The sequence below is a fragment of the Oryctolagus cuniculus genome, chromosome 21 (assembly GCF_964237555.1).
Source record: "Oryctolagus cuniculus chromosome 21, mOryCun1.1, whole genome shotgun sequence".
NCBI classification, from domain to species: Eukaryota; Metazoa; Chordata; class Mammalia; order Lagomorpha; family Leporidae; genus Oryctolagus; species Oryctolagus cuniculus.
In genome coordinates, this window is record NC_091452.1 from 1,912,871 (window position 1) to 1,931,835 (window position 18,965).

Sequence of the window (18,965 nt, forward strand, 5' to 3'; positions counted from 1 at the left end):
CCTCTCCGCGGCACCCTCTGTGCTCCGTGCTCCCCTGTCCTGCTGAGTTCCCAGCTGGGACTCACAAGTCCTTGTATGAGATCTCTGTAAGCAGTGAGGGCGGCTACTGTGCTGAGCAGAATGTGGCTGTACAATCTCAAGACGAGAAAGAACTTCTAGGAAGGTGGAGGGTGAGGTCCTAGAGAGAAGAGGAGCAGGCAGGTGCGGGGAGGGAGCCCGTGGCCAGAGAAGCCACAGAGCAGAGGCAGCCACCGTGTGGCCTCACTTACGTGGTTCATCTCTCAGTACCGTGTTCTCCCTCTGAGGGAGTCGCCAAAGTCTTGGTTGTCCCAGCTGCAAAATGGGGAGAATACACCCTCAGGTGAGGGACAGCACTATCACCCTCAGGTGTGGGACAGCACTGTCACCCTCAGGTGTGGGACAGCACTGTCACCCTCAGGTATGGATACAGCACTGTACACCCTCGGGTGTGGGACAGCACTGTCACCCTCAGGTGTGGACACAACACTGTCACCCTCAGGTGTGGGACAGCACTGTCACCCTCAGGTGTGGGACAGCACTGTACACCCTCAGGTGTGGACACAACACTGTACACCCTCAGGTGTGGGACAGCACTGTCACCCTCAGGTGTGGGACAGCACTGTCACCCTCAGGTGTGGGACAGCACTGTACACCCTCAGGTGTGGACACAACACTGTACACCCTCAGGTGTGGGACAGCACTGTCACCCTCAGGTGTGGGACAGCACTGTCACCCTCAGGTGTGGTGGGACAGCACTGTCACCCTCAGGTGTGGGCACAGTACTGTGTACCCTTCAGGTGTGAAACAGTACTGTACACCCTCAGGTGTGGGACACAACACTGTCACCCTCAGGTGTGGGACAGCACTGTCACCCTCAGGTGTGGACACAACACTGTACACCCTCAGGTGTGGGACAGCACTGTCACCCTCAGGTGTGGGACAGCACTGTCACCCTCAGGTGTGGACACGGCACTGTACACCCTCAGGTGTGGTGGGACAGCACTGTACACCCTCAGGTGTGTGTCGCTCCCCCTCTTCGTGGAGGAGCAACACAGGACCCTGCGCTGTTCTTTCGTCTGCTCGGCCCTTCCCGGGTTTGCTGCTGGTTCTTCCCGGGTTGGCTACTATCCCTTCCACCTCCGTGGAAGGGCAGTTCCCCCTGGCCACATTCCCCACTTCCGCAGGGAAGCGGCACACCGCCGGCCGGCTCTCTGGGGGGCTGCTCAGGTGTTCCTCTTAGATGTTCCCCATAGATGTTCCTGGTGCATGCCGTCTCTCTCCTCCTTTATAGTCCTCTTCCACCAATCCCAACTCTGCTACCCACACGCCGAGTACGCTGCTCTCCTCCAATCAAGAGCAGGTCCCACAGTTTATTGGTTGAACTGGAGGCAGCTGAGTAGAAGCTGTTTCCCTTCTCAGCGCCATATTGTGGGAAAGCAGATGCATAGAATAAGTCTTAATTCCAGTAACTTAGTCTAGTCCGAGTTGCTCCCAGTTGCTCCCCACAGATCCCCCTTTCTTTTTATTTTTGGCATTGATATGCGCCTGTCTTCGGTGCCCCGCGGCACACACTCTGCTCTGCTTGCTAGAGTTGCCCACAGGTGCTTACAAGTCCTATCAATCAGGCAAACCGAATCCGGGTCCTCTCTTCGCCATGTTGTGAGGAGGTTTTTAGGCGCTGATGCGTGCCTGTGTTCGGTGCCCTGCAGCGCATGCTCTGCTCTGCCTGCAGGGGCTTACAAGCCCTAACAATCAGGCAAACCGAATCCAAGCCTTCTCATTGCCGTATTGTGGGGGAGACTTATTAGTGTTGGTTCGTGCCTATCTTCGGTGACCTGCAGCTCATACTCTGGTCGAGCTGCCTGCTGGTGCTTATCGCCTAATCAGGCAGACCGAATCCAAGCCTCCTAATTGTATTGTGGGGAGGCCTTACTGATGTTAATTCGTGCCTGTCTTCGGTGACCTGCGGCGCATAAGCTGCTAGCCGCCGCAGGTGCTCATCGCCTCACTTAATCAGGCAGACCGAATCCAAGCTTTCTCATTGCCATGTTGAGGGGAGGCCTTTCTATTTCTCTATTTCTCTATCTCCGGGCATTCCTATTTCTCCCATTTTACTTCTATCTTCCAGCATTCCTATTTCTCTCATTTTACTTCTAAACTTCTGTTTCTCTTATCCCTGCGGTTTCCCGGCGCCCGCCCGAGGCTGCTTCTCGGCACCTCGCCCCGCAGCAGCTTCACGGCTCTGCGCGGCTTCCCGGCGCCTCGCCCCGCCGGCGCCCGCCCCGCAGCGGCTTCACAGCTCTGCGCGGCTTCCCGGCGCCTCGCCCCGCCGGCGCCCGCCCCGCGGCGGCTTCCCGGCTTTGCGCCGCTTCAGCCCGCGCTTCTCTCATCTGCGCGGCTCGGCTTCGCGCGCACACTCCGCGGTCTCCACGCACTTCGCGCCTGCACTACGGCCTCGCGCCAGCCCTGCGTTCCCTATCTATTCACGCCCCGTGCTCTCTCTGCACGCAGCGGCTTCCGCGAATGTTTCCGCCACCACCGGCATTCAGTCCAAGTTCCCCGGACTAACCTGGCGAATTTCAACCTGGCGGCCCACGTCTCTGCCTCTGGTTCCAGATCTTCGCCTCTTGCTCCCCGGGGTGACTTGAAGAATTCCAAGGTGGCTTATGTCTCCGCCTTGGCCTGCACTCGCGGCTTCATCCTCCCTAACATTTTTCTCTACCCGGTATGTTTCCTTAAGTTTTCTTCCAACAATATTCCTCTCATTTCTCCTGGCTTCTCCCCACAGTCCGTATCCAAGTCTAAGTTTCTTATAGGTTTCACTTTCACTTTCAACCTGCAGTCCGTATCTAAGTCTAAGTTTCTTCTTGCTTTCACTTTAAATCCTAACTTCTTTCCCACAGTCCATATCCGAGTCCAAGCCTCCTCCAGGTTTCACTTTCGCTTTCAATCTCCTAGCTTCCCCGCCATAGTCCGCATCCGAGTCTATGAAAGCTTTCACTTTCGCTTTCAATCCTAACTTCTTTCCCACAGTCCGTATCCGAGTCTATGCCTAGGCTTTCAATAGCTTCTTCCGGCACCTTTCTCGTCCGGCTTTCCCCTAGGCTCTTCGCTAGTCTCTCTCTCCGGTATTTTCCTGCTTCTTCCCGTTTCTTCCCTCCTAAGTTTCCTATCCGTCCTAGGTTTCCTATCCGAGTCACGGCACCACTATGTCGCTCCCCCTCTTCGTGGAGGAGCAACACAGGACCCTGCGCTGTTCTTTCGTCTGCTCGGCCCTTCCCGGGTTTGCTGCTGGTTCTTCCCGGGTTGGCTACTATCCCTTCCACCTCCGTGGAAGGGCAGTTCCCCCTGGCCACATTCCCCACTTCCGCAGGGAAGCGGCACACCGCCGGCCGGCTCTCTGGGGGGCTGCTCAGGTGTTCCTCTTAGATGTTCCCCATAGATGTTCCTGGTGCATGTTGTCGCTCTCCTCCTTTATAGTCCTCTTCCACCAATCCCAACTCTGCTACCCACACGCCGAGTATGCTGCTCTCCTCCAATCAAGAGTAGGTCCCACAGTTTATTGGTTGAACTGGAGGCAGCTGAGTAGAAGCTGTTTCCCTTCTCAGCGCCATATTGTGGGAAAGCAGATGCATAGAATAAGTCTTAATTCCAGTAACTTAGTCTAGTCCGAGTTGCTCCCAGTTGCTCCCCACAGGTGTGGACACAACATTGTACACCCTCAGGTGTGGGACAGCACTGTCACCCTCAGGTGTGGGCACAGCACTGTCACCCTCAGGTGTGGACACAACACTGTCACCCTCAGGTGTGGGACAGCACTGTCACCCTCAGGTGTGGACACAACACTGTCACCCTCAGGTGTGGCACAGCACTGTCACCCTCAGGTGTGGGACAGCACTGTCACCCTCAGGTGTGGGACAGCACTGTCACCCTCAGGTGAGGGACAGCACTGTACACCCTCTGGTGAGGGACAGCACTGTCACCCTCAGGTGTGGGACAGCACTATCACCCTCAGGTGTGGGCACAGCACTGTACACCCTCAGGTGTGGACACAACACTGTCACCCTCAGGTGTGGGACAGCACTGTCACCCTCAGGTGTGGACACAACACTGTCACCCTCAGGTGTGGGACAGCACTGTCACCCTCAGGTGTGGGCACAGCACTGTCACCCTCAGGTGTGGACACAACACTGTCACCCTCAGGTGTGGCACAGCACTGTCACCCTCAGGTGAGGGACAGCACTATCACCCTCAGGTGAGGGACAGCACTGTCACCCTCACGTGTGGACACAACACTATCACCCTCAGGTGTGGGACAGCACTGTCACCCTCAGGTGAGGGACAGCACTGTCACCCTCAGGTGAGGGACAGCACTGTCACCCTCAGGTGTGGACACAACACTGTCACCCTCAGGTGTGGGACAGCACTGTCACCCTCAGGTGTGGACACAACACTGTCACCCTCAGGTGTGGCACAGCACTGTCACCCTCAGGTGAGGGACAGCACTGTCACCCTCAGGTGTGGGACAGCACTGTCACCCTCAGGTGTGGGACAGCACTGTCACCCTCAGGTGAGGGACAGCACTGTACACCCTCAGGTGTGGGACAGCACTGTCACCCTCAGGTGTGGGACAGCACTGTCACCCTCAGGTGTGGACACAACACTGTACACCCTCGGGTGTGGGACAGCACTGTCACCCTCAGGTGTGGACACAACACTGTCACCCTCAGGTGTGGGACAGCACTGTACACCCTCAGGTGTGAAACAGTACTGTACACCCTCAGGTGTGGGACAGCACTGTCACCCTCAGGTGAGGGACAGCACTGTCACCCTCAGGTGTGGACACAACACTGTCACCCTCAGGTGTGGGACAGCACTGTCACCCTCAGGTGTGGGACAGCACTGTACACCCTCAGGTGAGGGACAGCACTGTCACCCTCAGGTGTGGGCACAGCACTGTCACCCTCACGTGTGGACACAACACTGTCACCCTCAGGTGTGGCACAGCACTGTCACCCTCAGGTGAGGGACAGCACTGTCACCCTCAGGTGTGGCACAGCACTGTCACCCTCAGGTGAGGGACAGCACTGTACACCCTCAGGTGAGGGACAGCACTGTCACCCTCAGGTGTGGGACAGCACTGTACACCCTCAGGTGTGGACACAACACTGTCACCCTCAGGTGTGGGACAGCACTGTCACCCTCAGGTGAGGGACAGCACTGTACACCCTCAGGTGAGGGACAGCACTGTCACCCTCAGGTGTGGGACAGCACTGTCACCCTCAGGTGTGGGACAGCACTGTACACCCTCAGGTGTGGCACAGCACTGTCACCCTCAGGTGTGGGACAGCACTGTACACCCTCAGGTGTGGGACAGCACTGTCACCCTCAGGTGAGGGACAGCACTGTCACCCTCAGGTGTGGGACAGCACTGTACACCCTCAGGTGTGGACACAACACTGTCACCCTCAGGTGAGGGACAGCACTGTCACCCTCAGGTGTGGACACAACACTGTCACCCTCAGGTGAGGGACAGCACTGTCACCCTCAGGTGTGGGCACAGCACTGTCACCCTCACGTGTGGACACAACACTGTCACCCTCAGGTGTGGGACAGCACTGTCACCCTCAGGTGTGGGACAGCACTGTCACCCTCAGGTGTGGGACAGCACTGTACACCTTCAGGTGTGGGACAGCACTGTCACCCTCAGGTGTGGGACAGCACTGTACACCCTCAGGTGTGGGACAGCACTGTCACCCTCAGGTGAGGGACAGCACTGTCACCCTCAGGTGTGGGACAGCACTGTACACCTTCAGGTGTGGGACACAACACTGTACACCCTCAGGTGAGGGACAGCACTGTCACCCTCAGGTGAGGAACAGCACTGTACACCCTCAGGTGTGGCACAGCACTGTCACCCTCAGGTGTGGGACAGCACTGTACACCCTCAGGTGTGGGACAGCACTGTACACCCTCAGGTGTGGGACAACACTGTCACCCTCAGGTGTGGGACAGCACTGTCACCCTCAGGTGAGGGACAGCACTGTCACCCTCAGGTGTGGGCACAGCACTGTCACCCTCAGGTGTGGGACAGCACTGTCACCCTCAGGTGAGGGACAACACTGTACACCCTCAGGTGTGGGACAGCACTGTACACCCTCAGGTGTGGGACAGCACTGTCACCCTCAGGTGAGGGACAGCACTGTCACCCTCAGGTGAGGGACAACACTGTACACCCTCAGGTGTGGCACAGCACTGTCACCCTCAGGTGTGGGACAGCACTGTACACCCTCAGGTGAGGGACAGCACTGTCACCCTCAGGTGTGGGCACAGCACTGTCACCCTCACGTGTGGACACAACACTGTCACCCTCAGGTGTGGCACAGCACTGTCACCCTCAGGTGAGGGACAGCACTGTCACCCTCAGGTGTGGCACAGCACTGTCACCCTCAGGTGAGGGACAGCACTGTACACCCTCAGGTGAGGGACAGCACTGTCACCCTCAGGTGTGGGACAGCACTGTACACCCTCAGGTGTGGACACAACACTGTCACCCTCAGGTGTGGGACAGCACTGTCACCCTCAGGTGAGGGACAGCACTGTACACCCTCAGGTGAGGGACAGCACTGTACACCCTCAGGTGAGGGACAGCACTGTCACCCTCAGGTGTGGGACAGCACTGTCACCCTCAGGTGTGGGACAGCACTGTACACCCTCAGGTGTGGCACAGCACTGTCACCCTCAGGTGTGGGACAGCACTGTACACCCTCAGGTGTGGGACAGCACTGTCACCCTCAGGTGAGGGACAGCACTGTCACCCTCAGGTGTGGGACAGCACTGTACACCCTCAGGTGTGGACACAACACTGTCACCCTCAGGTGAGGGACAGCACTGTCACCCTCAGGTGTGGACACAACACTGTCACCCTCAGGTGAGGGACAGCACTGTCACCCTCAGGTGTGGGCACAGCACTGTCACCCTCACGTGTGGACACAACACTGTCACCCTCAGGTGTGGGACAGCACTGTCACCCTCAGGTGTGGGACAGCACTGTCACCCTCAGGTGTGGGACAGCACTGTCACCCTCAGGTGTGGGACAGCACTGTACACCTTCAGGTGTGGGACAGCACTGTCACCCTCAGGTGTGGGACAGCACTGTACACCCTCAGGTGTGGGACAGCACTGTCACCCTCAGGTGAGGGACAGCACTGTCACCCTCAGGTGTGGGACAGCACTGTACACCTTCAGGTGTGGGACACAACACTGTACACCCTCAGGTGAGGGACAGCACTGTCACCCTCAGGTGAGGAACAGCACTGTACACCCTCAGGTGTGGCACAGCACTGTCACCCTCAGGTGTGGGACAGCACTGTACACCCTCAGGTGTGGGACAGCACTGTACACCCTCAGGTGTGGGACAACACTGTCACCCTCAGGTGTGGGACAGCACTGTCACCCTCAGGTGAGGGACAGCACTGTCACCCTCAGGTGTGGGCACAGCACTGTCACCCTCAGGTGTGGGACAGCACTGTCACCCTCAGGTGAGGGACAACACTGTACACCCTCAGGTGTGGGACAGCACTGTACACCCTCAGGTGTGGGACAGCACTGTCACCCTCAGGTGAGGGACAGCACTGTCACCCTCAGGTGAGGGACAACACTGTACACCCTCAGGTGTGGGACAGCACTGTACACCCTCAGGTGTGGACACAACACTGTCACCCTCAGGTGTGGCACAGCACTGTCACCCTCAGGTGTGGGACAGCACTGTCACCCTCAGGTGAGGGACAGCACTGTCACCCTCAGGTGTGGGCACAGCACTGTCACCCTCACGTGTGGACACAACACTGTCACCCTCAGGTGTGGCACAGCACTGTCACCCTCAGGTGAGGGACAGCACTGTCACCCTCAGGTGTGGCACAGCACTGTCACCCTCAGGTGAGGGACAGCACTGTCACCCTCAGGTGTGGGACAGCACTGTACACCCTCAGGTGTGGACACAACACTGTCACCCTCAGGTGAGGGACAGCACTGTCACCCTCAGGTGAGGGACAGCACTGTCACCCTCAGGTGAGGGACAGCACTGTCACCCTCAGGTGTGGGACAGCACTGTCACCCTCAGGTGAGGGACAGCACTGTACACCTTTCAGGGGATTTGGTGGGCTGTCATTGAGCCCACACCTAAAGGGGTCACTGCAAAAGCTCATTGGAGGTTTGTGCTACTGTTGGAGGTTTGTGTGGTTAGTAACAGCTTGTTAGTGGCCGTTTGCTGGTGACTGTTACGCTGTGTTGACTGGTTGTTGGTGAATGGCAGCAGAATTCCTTTTGGGTTTCCTCTGCCTGGTGCCCATCAGGTAAAGTCCCTCCCAGGTTCCGGGGTGACGTGGCTGCTCCCTCCCTCCAGCCGCGGCTCCCTGCTCCTCAGAGACGCCTTCTCTGGCCACCCTGTTCTAAGGCCCCTCTGTGCTGTTTCTCCACGCTGCTGTGGCTCCTTAGCTCCTAACCCACATGAGCCCACGCCGGTCTGCTGTCTGCAGTCGCCAGAGTGGCTGTGCCGAGCAGACCAAGCTCAGCAGCCTTCCTGGCACACAGAGGCACGAAGAATACGATGATCGAAGCTCCGGGCTGAGAGTCACACACCCAGATGCTGGCTGGGTCTGACAGAGAAGCAAGGGCATGACCCGGCCGGGTCACCAAGCCCGCAGTGCTGCGCCCACACCTGAGGGTGGCAGACTTGACTCACGGGAACTTTCTGCTCACACACGTGGCTCCCCGGGACGTCTGGCCTCCCGGTTGACCCACACGCAAGGTTAGGAGGCCTTCCTCTGTGCTGGGCACGTGATGAGCCCAGCTGGATGGCGCCGGGTGAGTGGCACCAGCTGGGGGATGGAGAGCAATGGGGTCGGGGGTGCAGGAGCCTCTGCTACAGGGATGCTGACTGGTCCCCCTGTGTCCAGCACCCCCGCGTCTCCTGGGGTAGCCGGACGCGGTCTCATCATGAGTCTTCAAGTTTCAATAAAAAACGCACTTCTGTGGAGAAACGTGGGCAGATGTGGGGGCAGCCTACATCTGGAGAGGGCAGAGGGCTGGAGACGCGGGCCCCAGGGGAGCTGCAGCGCCGGCCTCAGTGTGTGCGTGTGGGGGCACCGGACGCGGGGCAGCACGGGGAAACCTCTGGTGCTTTCTTGGGAAGGCGAGTGGTCTCCACCCTGGGTATTTCTCCGCGAGAGATGAAGCATTTATGCAAAAACTTGTCTGGGAAGGCCCACGATGGTGACAGACCGCAGCCGTCAAGTGCCCGTTAGTGGGTGACTGGATGAGGAAGTGTGTCCTGTGGAATGCCACCCTGCCCAGCGTGAGGGACCACGCCTCCTGACGCGTGTCCAGCACGGTGGGCCTCAATGAAGCCCATTACGAAGACCGCTTTAAAAAATTAGCTTACTTTATTGTTATTTAAGGTTTTATGTTCATTGTATTTGAAAAACATAGAAAAGGGAGAGACAGACGGACACACGGATCTTCCCTCTGCTGGTGCACTCCCCAAATGCCTGCAACAACCAGGACTGGGCCAGGCTGAAGCCGGGGGCCTGGGTCTCTCTCGGAGTCTCCCCACTGGGTGGCAGGGATGCATAGGCGCCGGCCATCGCCTGCTGCCTCCCAGGGTGCCGGATGGCAGAATCGGAGCAGAGCCAGGCCTCTCGCTCAGGCACTGGACTACGTCTCCCAAACACCTGCACGTGAAACTCTAGGACAGACGGAATGTCGGCGAGCGGACTCGCGGTTGCCCGAGGCCGAGGTTGGGGGCGGACTGCAAAGGGGCCCCCAGAAGTTTCTGGAGCCAGCTGGGTTCGCGTGTAAGTTTACTGCAAACCTCCCAGCTCCATCCTGGTGCATTCTGTGGCACGTTCGTTGCTGTCCCAGAAGTGCGCTTTAGGGAAAGCTGGCATCCTCTGGGTGCAGGCCGCACCCCAGGACCCCGGGCTGGACCCCGGCCCTCGGCCATTGCGGCCGCGGCCTGCAGGGCGTCGGAGGAGCAGCAGAGGGCGCTCCGCACCGCGCCCGCACCGCCCCCGCGCGCCGCGGCGCTCCCTGCCTGGCGACCCCGCAGACCCTGTCCGTCAATCCCATGCGCTCCCTGACCCGGCGACCCTGTAAGAGCAGTTTGTCGTTGCTCCCGAAGGGACGCGTGCATAACCCGCAGACGACGGCCCTGCGGGACGCAGCCCCAGCGAGCCCTGCGGGCAGGGGCTCCCGGGAGCTCCCCGCAGCGGCCCGGGCCCCAGAGGCTCCAGGTGCGGGGCGCGCGAGCGCGCAGGGCCGCGCTGGAGCCCCCCGGCCTGGGGCGGCCTCGGCTCGGCTCCCCGGGTCTGCGGAGGGGGCCTGGGGGCGGTTTGAGCCGCGCGAGCCGCGGACTCCAGCGCTGGGGAGCTGCGCGTACCCTGCCGCCGCGGCGCGGGGCTGCCCGGAGGCGCGGGGCTTGCGCGGGGCTTGGCGCGGGGCTTGCGCGGGGCTGCCCGGAGGCGCGGGGCTTGCGCGGGGCTGCCCGGAGGCGCGGGGCTGGGCGCGGGGCTTGCGCGGGGCTGCCAGAGGCGCGGGGCTGGGCGCGGGGCTGCCCGGAGGCGCGGGGCTGGGCGCGGGGCTGCCCGGAGGCGCGGGGCTGGGCGCGGGGCTGCCCGGAGGCGCGGGGCTGGGCGCGGGGCTGCCCGGAGGCGCGGGGCTTGCGCGGGGCTGGGCTGCGGGTCTGGAGGCCTCGGAACCTGAGAAGCCGCGGGGACCTGGCTCAAGTGGCGGGGCGGGGGGCTGCCGCCGCGGCGTTCCGACGGGACGGGCACGCGCGCGCCCCGCGGCCTCTCACGCGTCCGACACGCGTCCACGCGGCGCGGCTGGGATTCCGACGGCGCGCGGGTGAGGCCGGAGCCTTGCGGCCCTCAGGGAAACCCGGAGGAGCGCTGAGGACGCGGGGAGGGGCCTGCTCGTGGGGCCGAGAAAACGCCCCCGTCCGTGGATCCGGGGGTTCCGGCCCCGGGACCGCCCGCTGGGACGGGAGCCTCCGCAAAAGCAAGTGAGGAGTCAGACGGCGGAGGCCGGGCGGCCCGCAGGCGCGTGGAACTCGGGGAGAGAAGCGGTGTTACACGCGCGTGGAAGATACACGCAAGGGGCTTCAGAAAGCCCCTGGGACAAACGGAGTTAACCAAGCCCACGGGGACCCACGCTGTGGCGCGGCGGGTTAACGCCCCCGCCTGCAGCGCTGGTATCCCGTGTGGACACGGGTTCGAGTCCCGGCTGCTCCACTTCCGGTCCAGCTCCCTGCTAATGGCCTGGGAAAGCGTAGAGGACGGCCCAAGTACCTGGGCCCCTGACCCACGTGGGGCTCCCGGCTTCGGATCACGTTGCGGCCATCTGGGGAGTGACCAGCGGATGGAAGACTCTCTCTCTCCTCTCTCTGTAACTCCATCTTTCAAATAAATAAAATAATTTTTTTTAAAAGACAAGTTTATTTTGGTGCAAAAAAAAAAAGTTGCAGTCCAGACACATCCCCCCAAATATGTCTTTCTCAAGAACTTTTTGAAGATCCCTCGTAAGCATGGATTTCAGCAGTGTTTTGCACCAAAAAAACCCTTTAGTCCCTTTTCCCCATTAGCTTTTGCAATGCCCTCGGGTGATGGATGAAACATGCGTCTGATAAATTAAGCACAAGGTACACTGGGAAAGCGGGCGCACAGCGGGAACCCGGCCATCTCGCGGAGGGCCTCTGCTTCTCGCGGTCCGCACACTGTCCCCGGGAGGCAGAGCCGTCCCCGCTCCAAGGTGGCCCGGACGCGGCCTTCGTCTCGCTCCGGTGTCCCGGCTCTGGCACCTGTAGGTGGCGCCAGAGGCCAAGGACGGAGCCGCTGGGAGACGCCGCGGTGGGGTGCGTCCAGGGCTCTGAGACCCCCATGTAGGCGAGGTCCCCGTGCTGGTCTTTTTATTTTATTTTATTTTAAACATAGAACTCAAAATGTAGCTTTTACTTAAGCAGTTACATGAATGAGGCTGCTTTTAAGTTTCTTCGCTGGCAAGGCCGGCGCCGTGGCTCAATAGGCTAATCCTCCGCCTGCGGCGCCGGAACACCGGGTTCTAGTCCCGGTCGGGGCGCCGGATTCTGTCCCGGTTGCCCCCCTTCCAGGCCAGCTCTCTGCTGTGGCCAGGGAGTGCAGTGGAGGATGGCCCAAGTGCTTGGGCCCTGCACCCCATGGGAGACCAGGAGAAGCACCTGGCTCCTGCCATTGGATCAGCGCGGTGCGCCGGCTGCAGCGGCCATTGGAGGGTGAACCAACGGCAAAGGAAGACCTTTCTCTCTGTCTCTCTCTCTCACTGTCCACTCTGCCTGTCAAAAAAAAAAAAAAGTTTCTTCACTGGCAGTCCCATTTTAACCATTGAATAAATTGTACTTAACGATTAACAAATTCCCTGACACACTCTCTGAGGCTATGGAGACCCCCACCTCAGCGGGTGCCTTCAACGCCTGTTCAGTGCTGAGGCTGTAGGACTTGGGTATACACAGAGCAGCGCTGGGCCACGGTGCTTCACATTCGAGAAACAGAGTTAAGCCTTAGGCCACAACCTGCCAGTTTAACATAGCCAACGCAGCGGCCGTCACTCATTTCATATTTGTTCTTCTGAAACTCAACAGGCACGTTATCATTTAAGCACATGGAATAATGCCAGGTCTTCTTCCTTGGAATAGTACATTTTAAAATCCAAATACTGGGCTGGCACCGCGGCTCACTAGGCTAATCCTCCACCTTGCGGCACCGGCACACCGGGTTCTAGTCCCGGTCGGGGTGCCGGATTCTGTCCCGGTTGCCCCTCTTCCAGGCCAGCTCTCTGCTGTGGCCCGGGAGTGCAGTGGAGGATGGCCCGAGTACTTGGGCCCTGCACCCCATGGGAGACCAGGAGAAGCACCTGGCTCCTGGCTTCGGATCAGCGCGGTACGCCGGCTGCGGCGGCCATTGGGGGGTGAACCAACGACAAAGGAAGACCTTTCTCTCTGTCTGTCTCTCTCACTGTCCACTCTGCCTGTCACAAATAAATAAATAAATAAAATCCGAATACTTTGCATTATGGGAATTTTATCTGGCTGTACAAAGGCTCCCAAATACAGTACAGCTACGAAGTTTCTTCTTGGTGGGTCCCATTAATTTGTGGTTATTTTATACAGATAAATGCAGGACACTACTCCAGATTATTGGGCAAGAAGAATGTCAGTGCGTCACTACCTGTATTTAAGTACGAGCACACCACGGCCACAGCCACAGCCATGGCCACGACCATTGCCACAGCCATTGCCACAGCCACAGCCATTGCCACGGCCACGGCAAGTGAATGCCCTCACACACCCGCCACTGCTTCCGGGCTTCCTCTCCACGTCACGGGAGCGAGTTTAGTGGATGTCGTCACGTCTCAACCTATCGCTGAAAGTTCCTTTATTAAAAATTTTGAAATTTAACTAATGGAACATCTACAGTCTCAAGCTAGTTTTTCTTATTCTTCACTAACTAGTTCAAATACAATAAGTTTTATAAACACTTGATTAGAGGTATCTAAAATCCCATTAGTGGTAAAATATTAACAAAAGATGACACGGAGAGTGTTTTTGAGACTATTTTTTCCTAACTAGAAAAGCCATGGGATTCGCAATGAACGCAGATTCAACGGCGCGTCAGCCCTGCTGTTCTCAGCGTCAGTGGGAAGTAAACGCATGGAGCTGGGAGAAGAGGGGTTCCAGGAGAAAGGCCTGGCAAACACTGCGATGCTGGATGCGCAAACGCAAAAGGTCCACAGGGCTTACAGGCACTCTATCGTCGTCCTGCGGTGCGGGCCAGAACCCGGAGCAGCTCTGCCGGGCGGGCGGCCGGAGCTGGGTCCCGAGCCGTGCGGGGTCAGGCCACACAGGAAGTTACGCGGCTGCAGCGTGAGGACCTGGGGCTTAAGGAGGCACCTTGACTTCCTGGTCGGGTTGTTTGTCCATCACAGGTGGCCCAGAGAGCTGTGCGCTGTGCTTCTCAGGGGGCAGGGGTGGGGCGCGGCAGGGAGGGGGCCGTGTGTCGCACGGTTCCAGTTTGCAGACACGGGAAAGCGGCCACGCGGAGCACACGTGGACTCTCGATGCCTGTGGCCTGGAGGCGGCGCTCACAGCAGACAGAGCCACGGCCAGGGCCCGTGGCCTGCGCTCGAGTCCACGGAGGGGCTGCGGGGCCTGGACCCAGGGCAGAGAGGAGGCCAGGTCCTCATGGAAACGTGCGTGTCCCCGAGTTCGCCAGCCCTGCGTGTTAGGAGCCGCTGTTTCTGCTTCGCGTCTGGGCTGCCTGGGCAGGAGGCTCCCGTGTGACGCAGCCCTGGCTCCTCAGATCGGTCTCCCCAGGCCTCTCCCGCCGGGGCGGTCTGGGCCCGGCGGGCTCGGGGGACTTTAACACCAAACTTCATTACCTACATGCAGGCACATGTCCACAGACACGTAACATAGCACGTACCACAACATGACATGCAACGCAGTGTAGTGTCATGTCTCAGATACGTGTTTTAAGACAAAATGCAAACATCAGACTCTAACATTCAGTATAGCATTTTAAACAAAGTGGCCGAAGTCTCAGACTACATTCAGAATGCAATCGGCAGGCCCTAACCATCACACAAGGCTGTTTTGACCAGGCCGCCCGTGGGGGCCGCCCGTGTGGCCTGAGGCCCTGGTGCTCGGGCGCTGTCCCCAGGCCCCGCCTCCAGCACCACCGTGTGCAGCCGCGCGTCTCGCCGGGCGGTCAGGACGGGGGTGTCAGTTCCTCGTGTGTGCGGGAGTCTCCTGGTCCCAGATGGGCTGGAGATGGGCTGGGTGCTGGGGTCGGTGTGCAGTGGGTGGCAACTCTGCTTTCAAGCAGCAGAGGACAGCGGCCCGGAGCGGGGTTTGTGGGGCACCACGGGAAAGATGGCTGCCTGGGAGGGGGTCGGTGATGCAGCTGAAGATGGCGCGCACGCTTACCTCTGACAGGAGGGATGTATGCAGGACATGTGTGTGTGCACATGTGTGTGTGTGCGTGTGCACACGTGTGTGTGTGAGCGTGTACTGGAGGTCGCACGGAGGCCTGCTCTGGACCTCTGGGAACAGCCGGGAGTCTTGAGGGTGTGCAGGAATACATGTGTGTGTGCACACACGTGTGTGTGTGCACACGTGTGTGTGTGAGCGTGTACTGGAGGTCACACGGAGGCCTGCTCTGGACCTCCGGGAACAGCCAGGAGTCTTGAGGGTGTGCAGGTGCACACGTGTGTGTGCGTGTGCACACGTGTGTGTGAGCGTGTACTGGGGGTCACACGGGAGGCCTGCTGTACATGTACATGTGTACATGTGTGTGAGTGCACACGTGTGTGCACACGTGTGTGTGTGAGCGTGTACTGGAGGTCACACGGAGGCCTGCTCTGGACCTCCGGGAACAACCAGGAGTCTTGAGGGTGTGCAGGAGTACATGTGTGTGAGTGCACACGTGTGTGTGCACACGCGTGTGTGTGTACGTGTGCACACGTGTGTGTGTGAGCATGTACCTCCGGAACAACCGGGAGTCTTGAGGGTGGCCTATGCCCGCTCTGAACAGCTGGCGACTGTTCGGTGGTAGCGGCGACACCAGCCTGTGGAGTCGGGGCGGGCTCGCTCCCGCGTCCTTCCAGAACCTTCTGCTCTCTCCGCACACGCAGGCTGTTGTGGCGCTCATGCACCGCCTTGCCGGGTCCACCTTTCCAACATGGCCGGAGGCCGGCAGCGAGGTCGGCCAACGGTGACCGTCGGCGACTCTCACGCTCAGCGGGTGTGGGGCACCTGAGCGGGGACAGGGCCGGCTCGGCCCGGGGCCTCCCTGGGGGGCGGGTGCAGGCCAAGGCAGCACCAATGGCAAATGTCTTCATAGGGCCCTGGGTGGAAGATGGCGGGCGCGGCTGTGGAAAGCCCAGTGGGTCCGGGCTCTAGGCGTGTCTCCAGAGCCCCAGCGTTGCCGTCTGTGTGCCCGTGCGCCGGCAGCCCCAATCTCTTCGGTGATAGAGACCTGCTGTCCCCAGGTCTCTGTGGGCAGTGTCTGTCCCCATCCTGTCCCCAGGTCTCTGTGGGCAGTGTCTGTCCCTCCCAGGTCTCTGTGGGCAGTGTCTGTCCCCCCATCCTGTCCCCCCCAGGTCTCTGTGGGCAGTGTCTGTCCCATCCTGTCCCCCCAGGTCTCTGTGGGCACTGTCTGTCCCCCAGGTCTCTGTGGGCAGTGTCTGTCCCCAGGTCTCTGTGGGCAGTGTCTGTCCCCATCCTGTCCCCAGGTCTCTGTGGGCAGTGTCTGTCCCCATCCTATCCCCAGGTCTCTGTGGGCAGTGTCTGTCCCCATCCTGTCCCCAGGTCTCTGTGGGCAGTGTCTGTCCCCCCATCCTGTCCCAAGGTCTCTGTGGGCAGTGTCTGTCCCCATCCTGTCCCCAGGTCTCTGTGGGCAGTGTCTGTCCCCATCCTGTCCCCAGGTCTCTGTGGGCAGTGTCTGTCCCCAGGTCTCTGTGGGCAGTGTCTGTCCCCAGGTCTCTGTGGGCAGTGTCTGTCCCCATCCTGTCCCCAGGTCTCTGTGGGCAGTGTCTGTCCCCATCCTATCCCCAGGTCTCTGTGGGCAGTGTCTGTCCCCATCCTGTCCCCAGGTCTCTGTGGGCAGTGTCTGTCCCCATCCTGTCCCCAGGTCTCTGTGGGCAGTGTCTGTCCCTCCCAGGTCTCTGTGGGCAGTGTCTGTCCCCATCCTGTCCCCAGGTCTCTGTGGGCAGTGTCTGTCCCCCCATCCTGTCCCCCCAGGTCTCTGTGGGCACTGTCTGTCCCCCAGGTCTCTGTGGGCAGTGTCTGTCCCCAGGTCTCTGTGGGCAGTGTCTGTCCCCATCCTGTCCCCAGGTCTCTGTGGGCAGTGTCTGTCCCCATCCTATCCCCAGGTCTCTGTGGGCAGTGTCTGTCCCCATCCTGTCCCCAGGTCTCTGTGGGCAGTGTCTGTCCCCCCATCCTGTCCCAAGGTCTCTGTGGGCAGTGTCTGTCCCCATCCTGTCCCCAGGTCTCTGTGGGCAGTGTCTGTCCCCATCCTGTCCCCAGGTCTCTGTGGGCAGTGTCTGTCCCCATCCTGTCCCCAGGTCTCTGTGGGCAGTGTCTGTCCCCATCCTGTCCCCAGGTCTCTGTGGGCAGTGTCTGTCCCCATCCTGTCCGCAGGTCTCTGTGGGCAGTGTCTGTCCCCCCATCCTGTCCCAAGGTCTCTGTGGGCAGTGTCTTTCCCCACATCCTGTCCCCAGGTCTCTGTGGGCAGTGTCTGTCCCCATCCTGTCCCCAGGTCTCTGTGGGCAGTGTCTGTCCCCATCCTGTCCCCAGGTCTCTGTGGGCAGTGTCTGTCCCCATCCTATCCCCAGGTCTCTGTGGGCAGTGTCTGTCCCCATCCTATCCCCAGGTCTCTGTGGGCAGTGTCTGTCCCCATCCTATCCCCAGGTCTCTGTGGGCAGTGTCTGTCCCCATCCTATCCCCAGGTCTCTGTGGGCAGTGTCTGTCCCCATCCTGTCCCCAGGTCTCTGTGGGCAGTGTCTGTCCCTCCATCCTGTCCCCAGGTCTCTGTGGGCAGTGTCTGTCCCCATCCTATCCCCAGGTCTCTGTGGGCACTGTCTGTCCCCATCCTGTCCCCAGGTCTCTGTGGGTGGTGTCTGTCCCTCCATCCTGTCCCCAGGTCTCTGTGGGCAGTGTCTGTCCCCCCAGGTCTCTGTGGGCAGTGTCTGTCCCCCCAGGTCTCTGTGGGCAGTGTCTGTCCCCACCCTGTCCCCAGGTCTCTGTGGGCAGTGTCTGTCCCTCCCAGGTCTCTGTGGGCAGTGTCTGTCCCATCCTGTCCCCCCCAGGTCTCTGTGGGCAGTGTCTGTCCCCCCAGGTCTCTGTGGGCAGTGTCTGTCCCCATCCTGTCCCCAGGTCTCTGTGGGCAGTGTCTGTCCCCATCCTGTCCCCAGGTCTCTGTGGGCAGTGTCTGTCCCATCCTGTCCCCAGGTCTCTGTGGGCAGTGTCTGTCCCCATCCTGTCCCCAGGTCTCTGTGGGCAGTGTCTGTCCCCAGGTCTCTGTGGGCAGTGTCTGTCCCCATCCTGTCCCCAGGTCTCTGTGGGCAGTGTCTGTCCCCATCCTGTCCCCAGGTCTCTGTGGGCAGTGTCTGTTCCCCAGGTGCCCCAGTGATTGCCATGACAGCCCATCCACCTGCACACCAGGTCACTTCCCACTTCCTCCCCTGGGAGTGGCCCTTCCTGTGTCCGGTTCCTTCGTGGGCACGGGCAGTCTGTGACAGATACACGAGGTGAGGACCCCGTCCCCCCCCCCCGACGGGCCTTTCTGCTCCCCCAACCTCCTGCCGTCCTGGCTGTAGCCCCAGCGCGCGTCAGTCAGCCGGGGGTTTGGATCTTGAGACAGCGCCGTGGGTGGACCTGCTCCCGCAGCAGTCCCGGCTGGTCCTGCGGCGTCGCGGGCGGTGTCCGTGCTGTTTCTCCCGGGGGGCTGCGGCTTCTCCTGTCCCTGGGTTTCCCGTCCGGCTGCCGGGGTCGCGGGGTCACACTCTGAGCTCCAGGCGGGCGGTGAGCACGGCTTCACTGTTCCCCGGCCCCCGCTGGCCAGGCTGCTGGGGGCGGCGGGCTGCGACCGGCCCCCGTGGCCTGGGGACTGTTTGTGGACTTCGTCTTCCTCCCTGCTTTGACCGAGAGCCTCAGGCCCGCTTCCCAGTTGGCCTCAGCACTGCTGTTCCCGGTGAGTCCTGCGCTGGACCTGTTCTGAGCACGAGGGACGAAGGGGCCCCCTCCTCTGAGGAGGCGCGCAGAACGGGGCGGGGCAGCGGACACGCGGGGCGGGGCTCTCCCAGTCCGTGAGGGCAGCGGACACGCGGGGCCGGGGCTCAGCCTGTGAGGCCGA

The 18,965-nt window shown here is 60.5% G+C and overlaps 2 protein-coding genes across 2 annotated transcripts in view; one reads left to right on the forward strand and one right to left on the reverse strand.

Annotated features, from left to right (window-relative positions):
- Positions 1 to 281: 281 nt before the first annotated feature.
- Positions 282 to 13,335, reverse strand: LOC138847465 (uncharacterized). Its single transcript, XM_070066291.1, has 3 exons — positions 13,281 to 13,335; positions 10,460 to 10,778; positions 282 to 333 (listed from the first exon to the last, which is right to left on the reverse strand). Exons 1-3 carry the CDS (start codon positions 13,333 to 13,335, stop codon positions 282 to 284), a joined length of 426 nt encoding a protein of 141 aa, XP_069922392.1.
- A 5,246-nt stretch (positions 13,336 to 18,581) lies between these two features.
- Positions 18,582 to 18,965, forward strand: part of RIMBP2 (RIMS binding protein 2) — a 205,985-nt gene continuing 205,601 nt past the window's right edge. The window contains exon 1 of the mRNA XM_070065733.1: positions 18,582 to 18,803. The gene's annotated coding sequence lies outside the window, so the exon portion shown is untranslated. The remainder of the gene's footprint in view (positions 18,804 to 18,965) is intronic.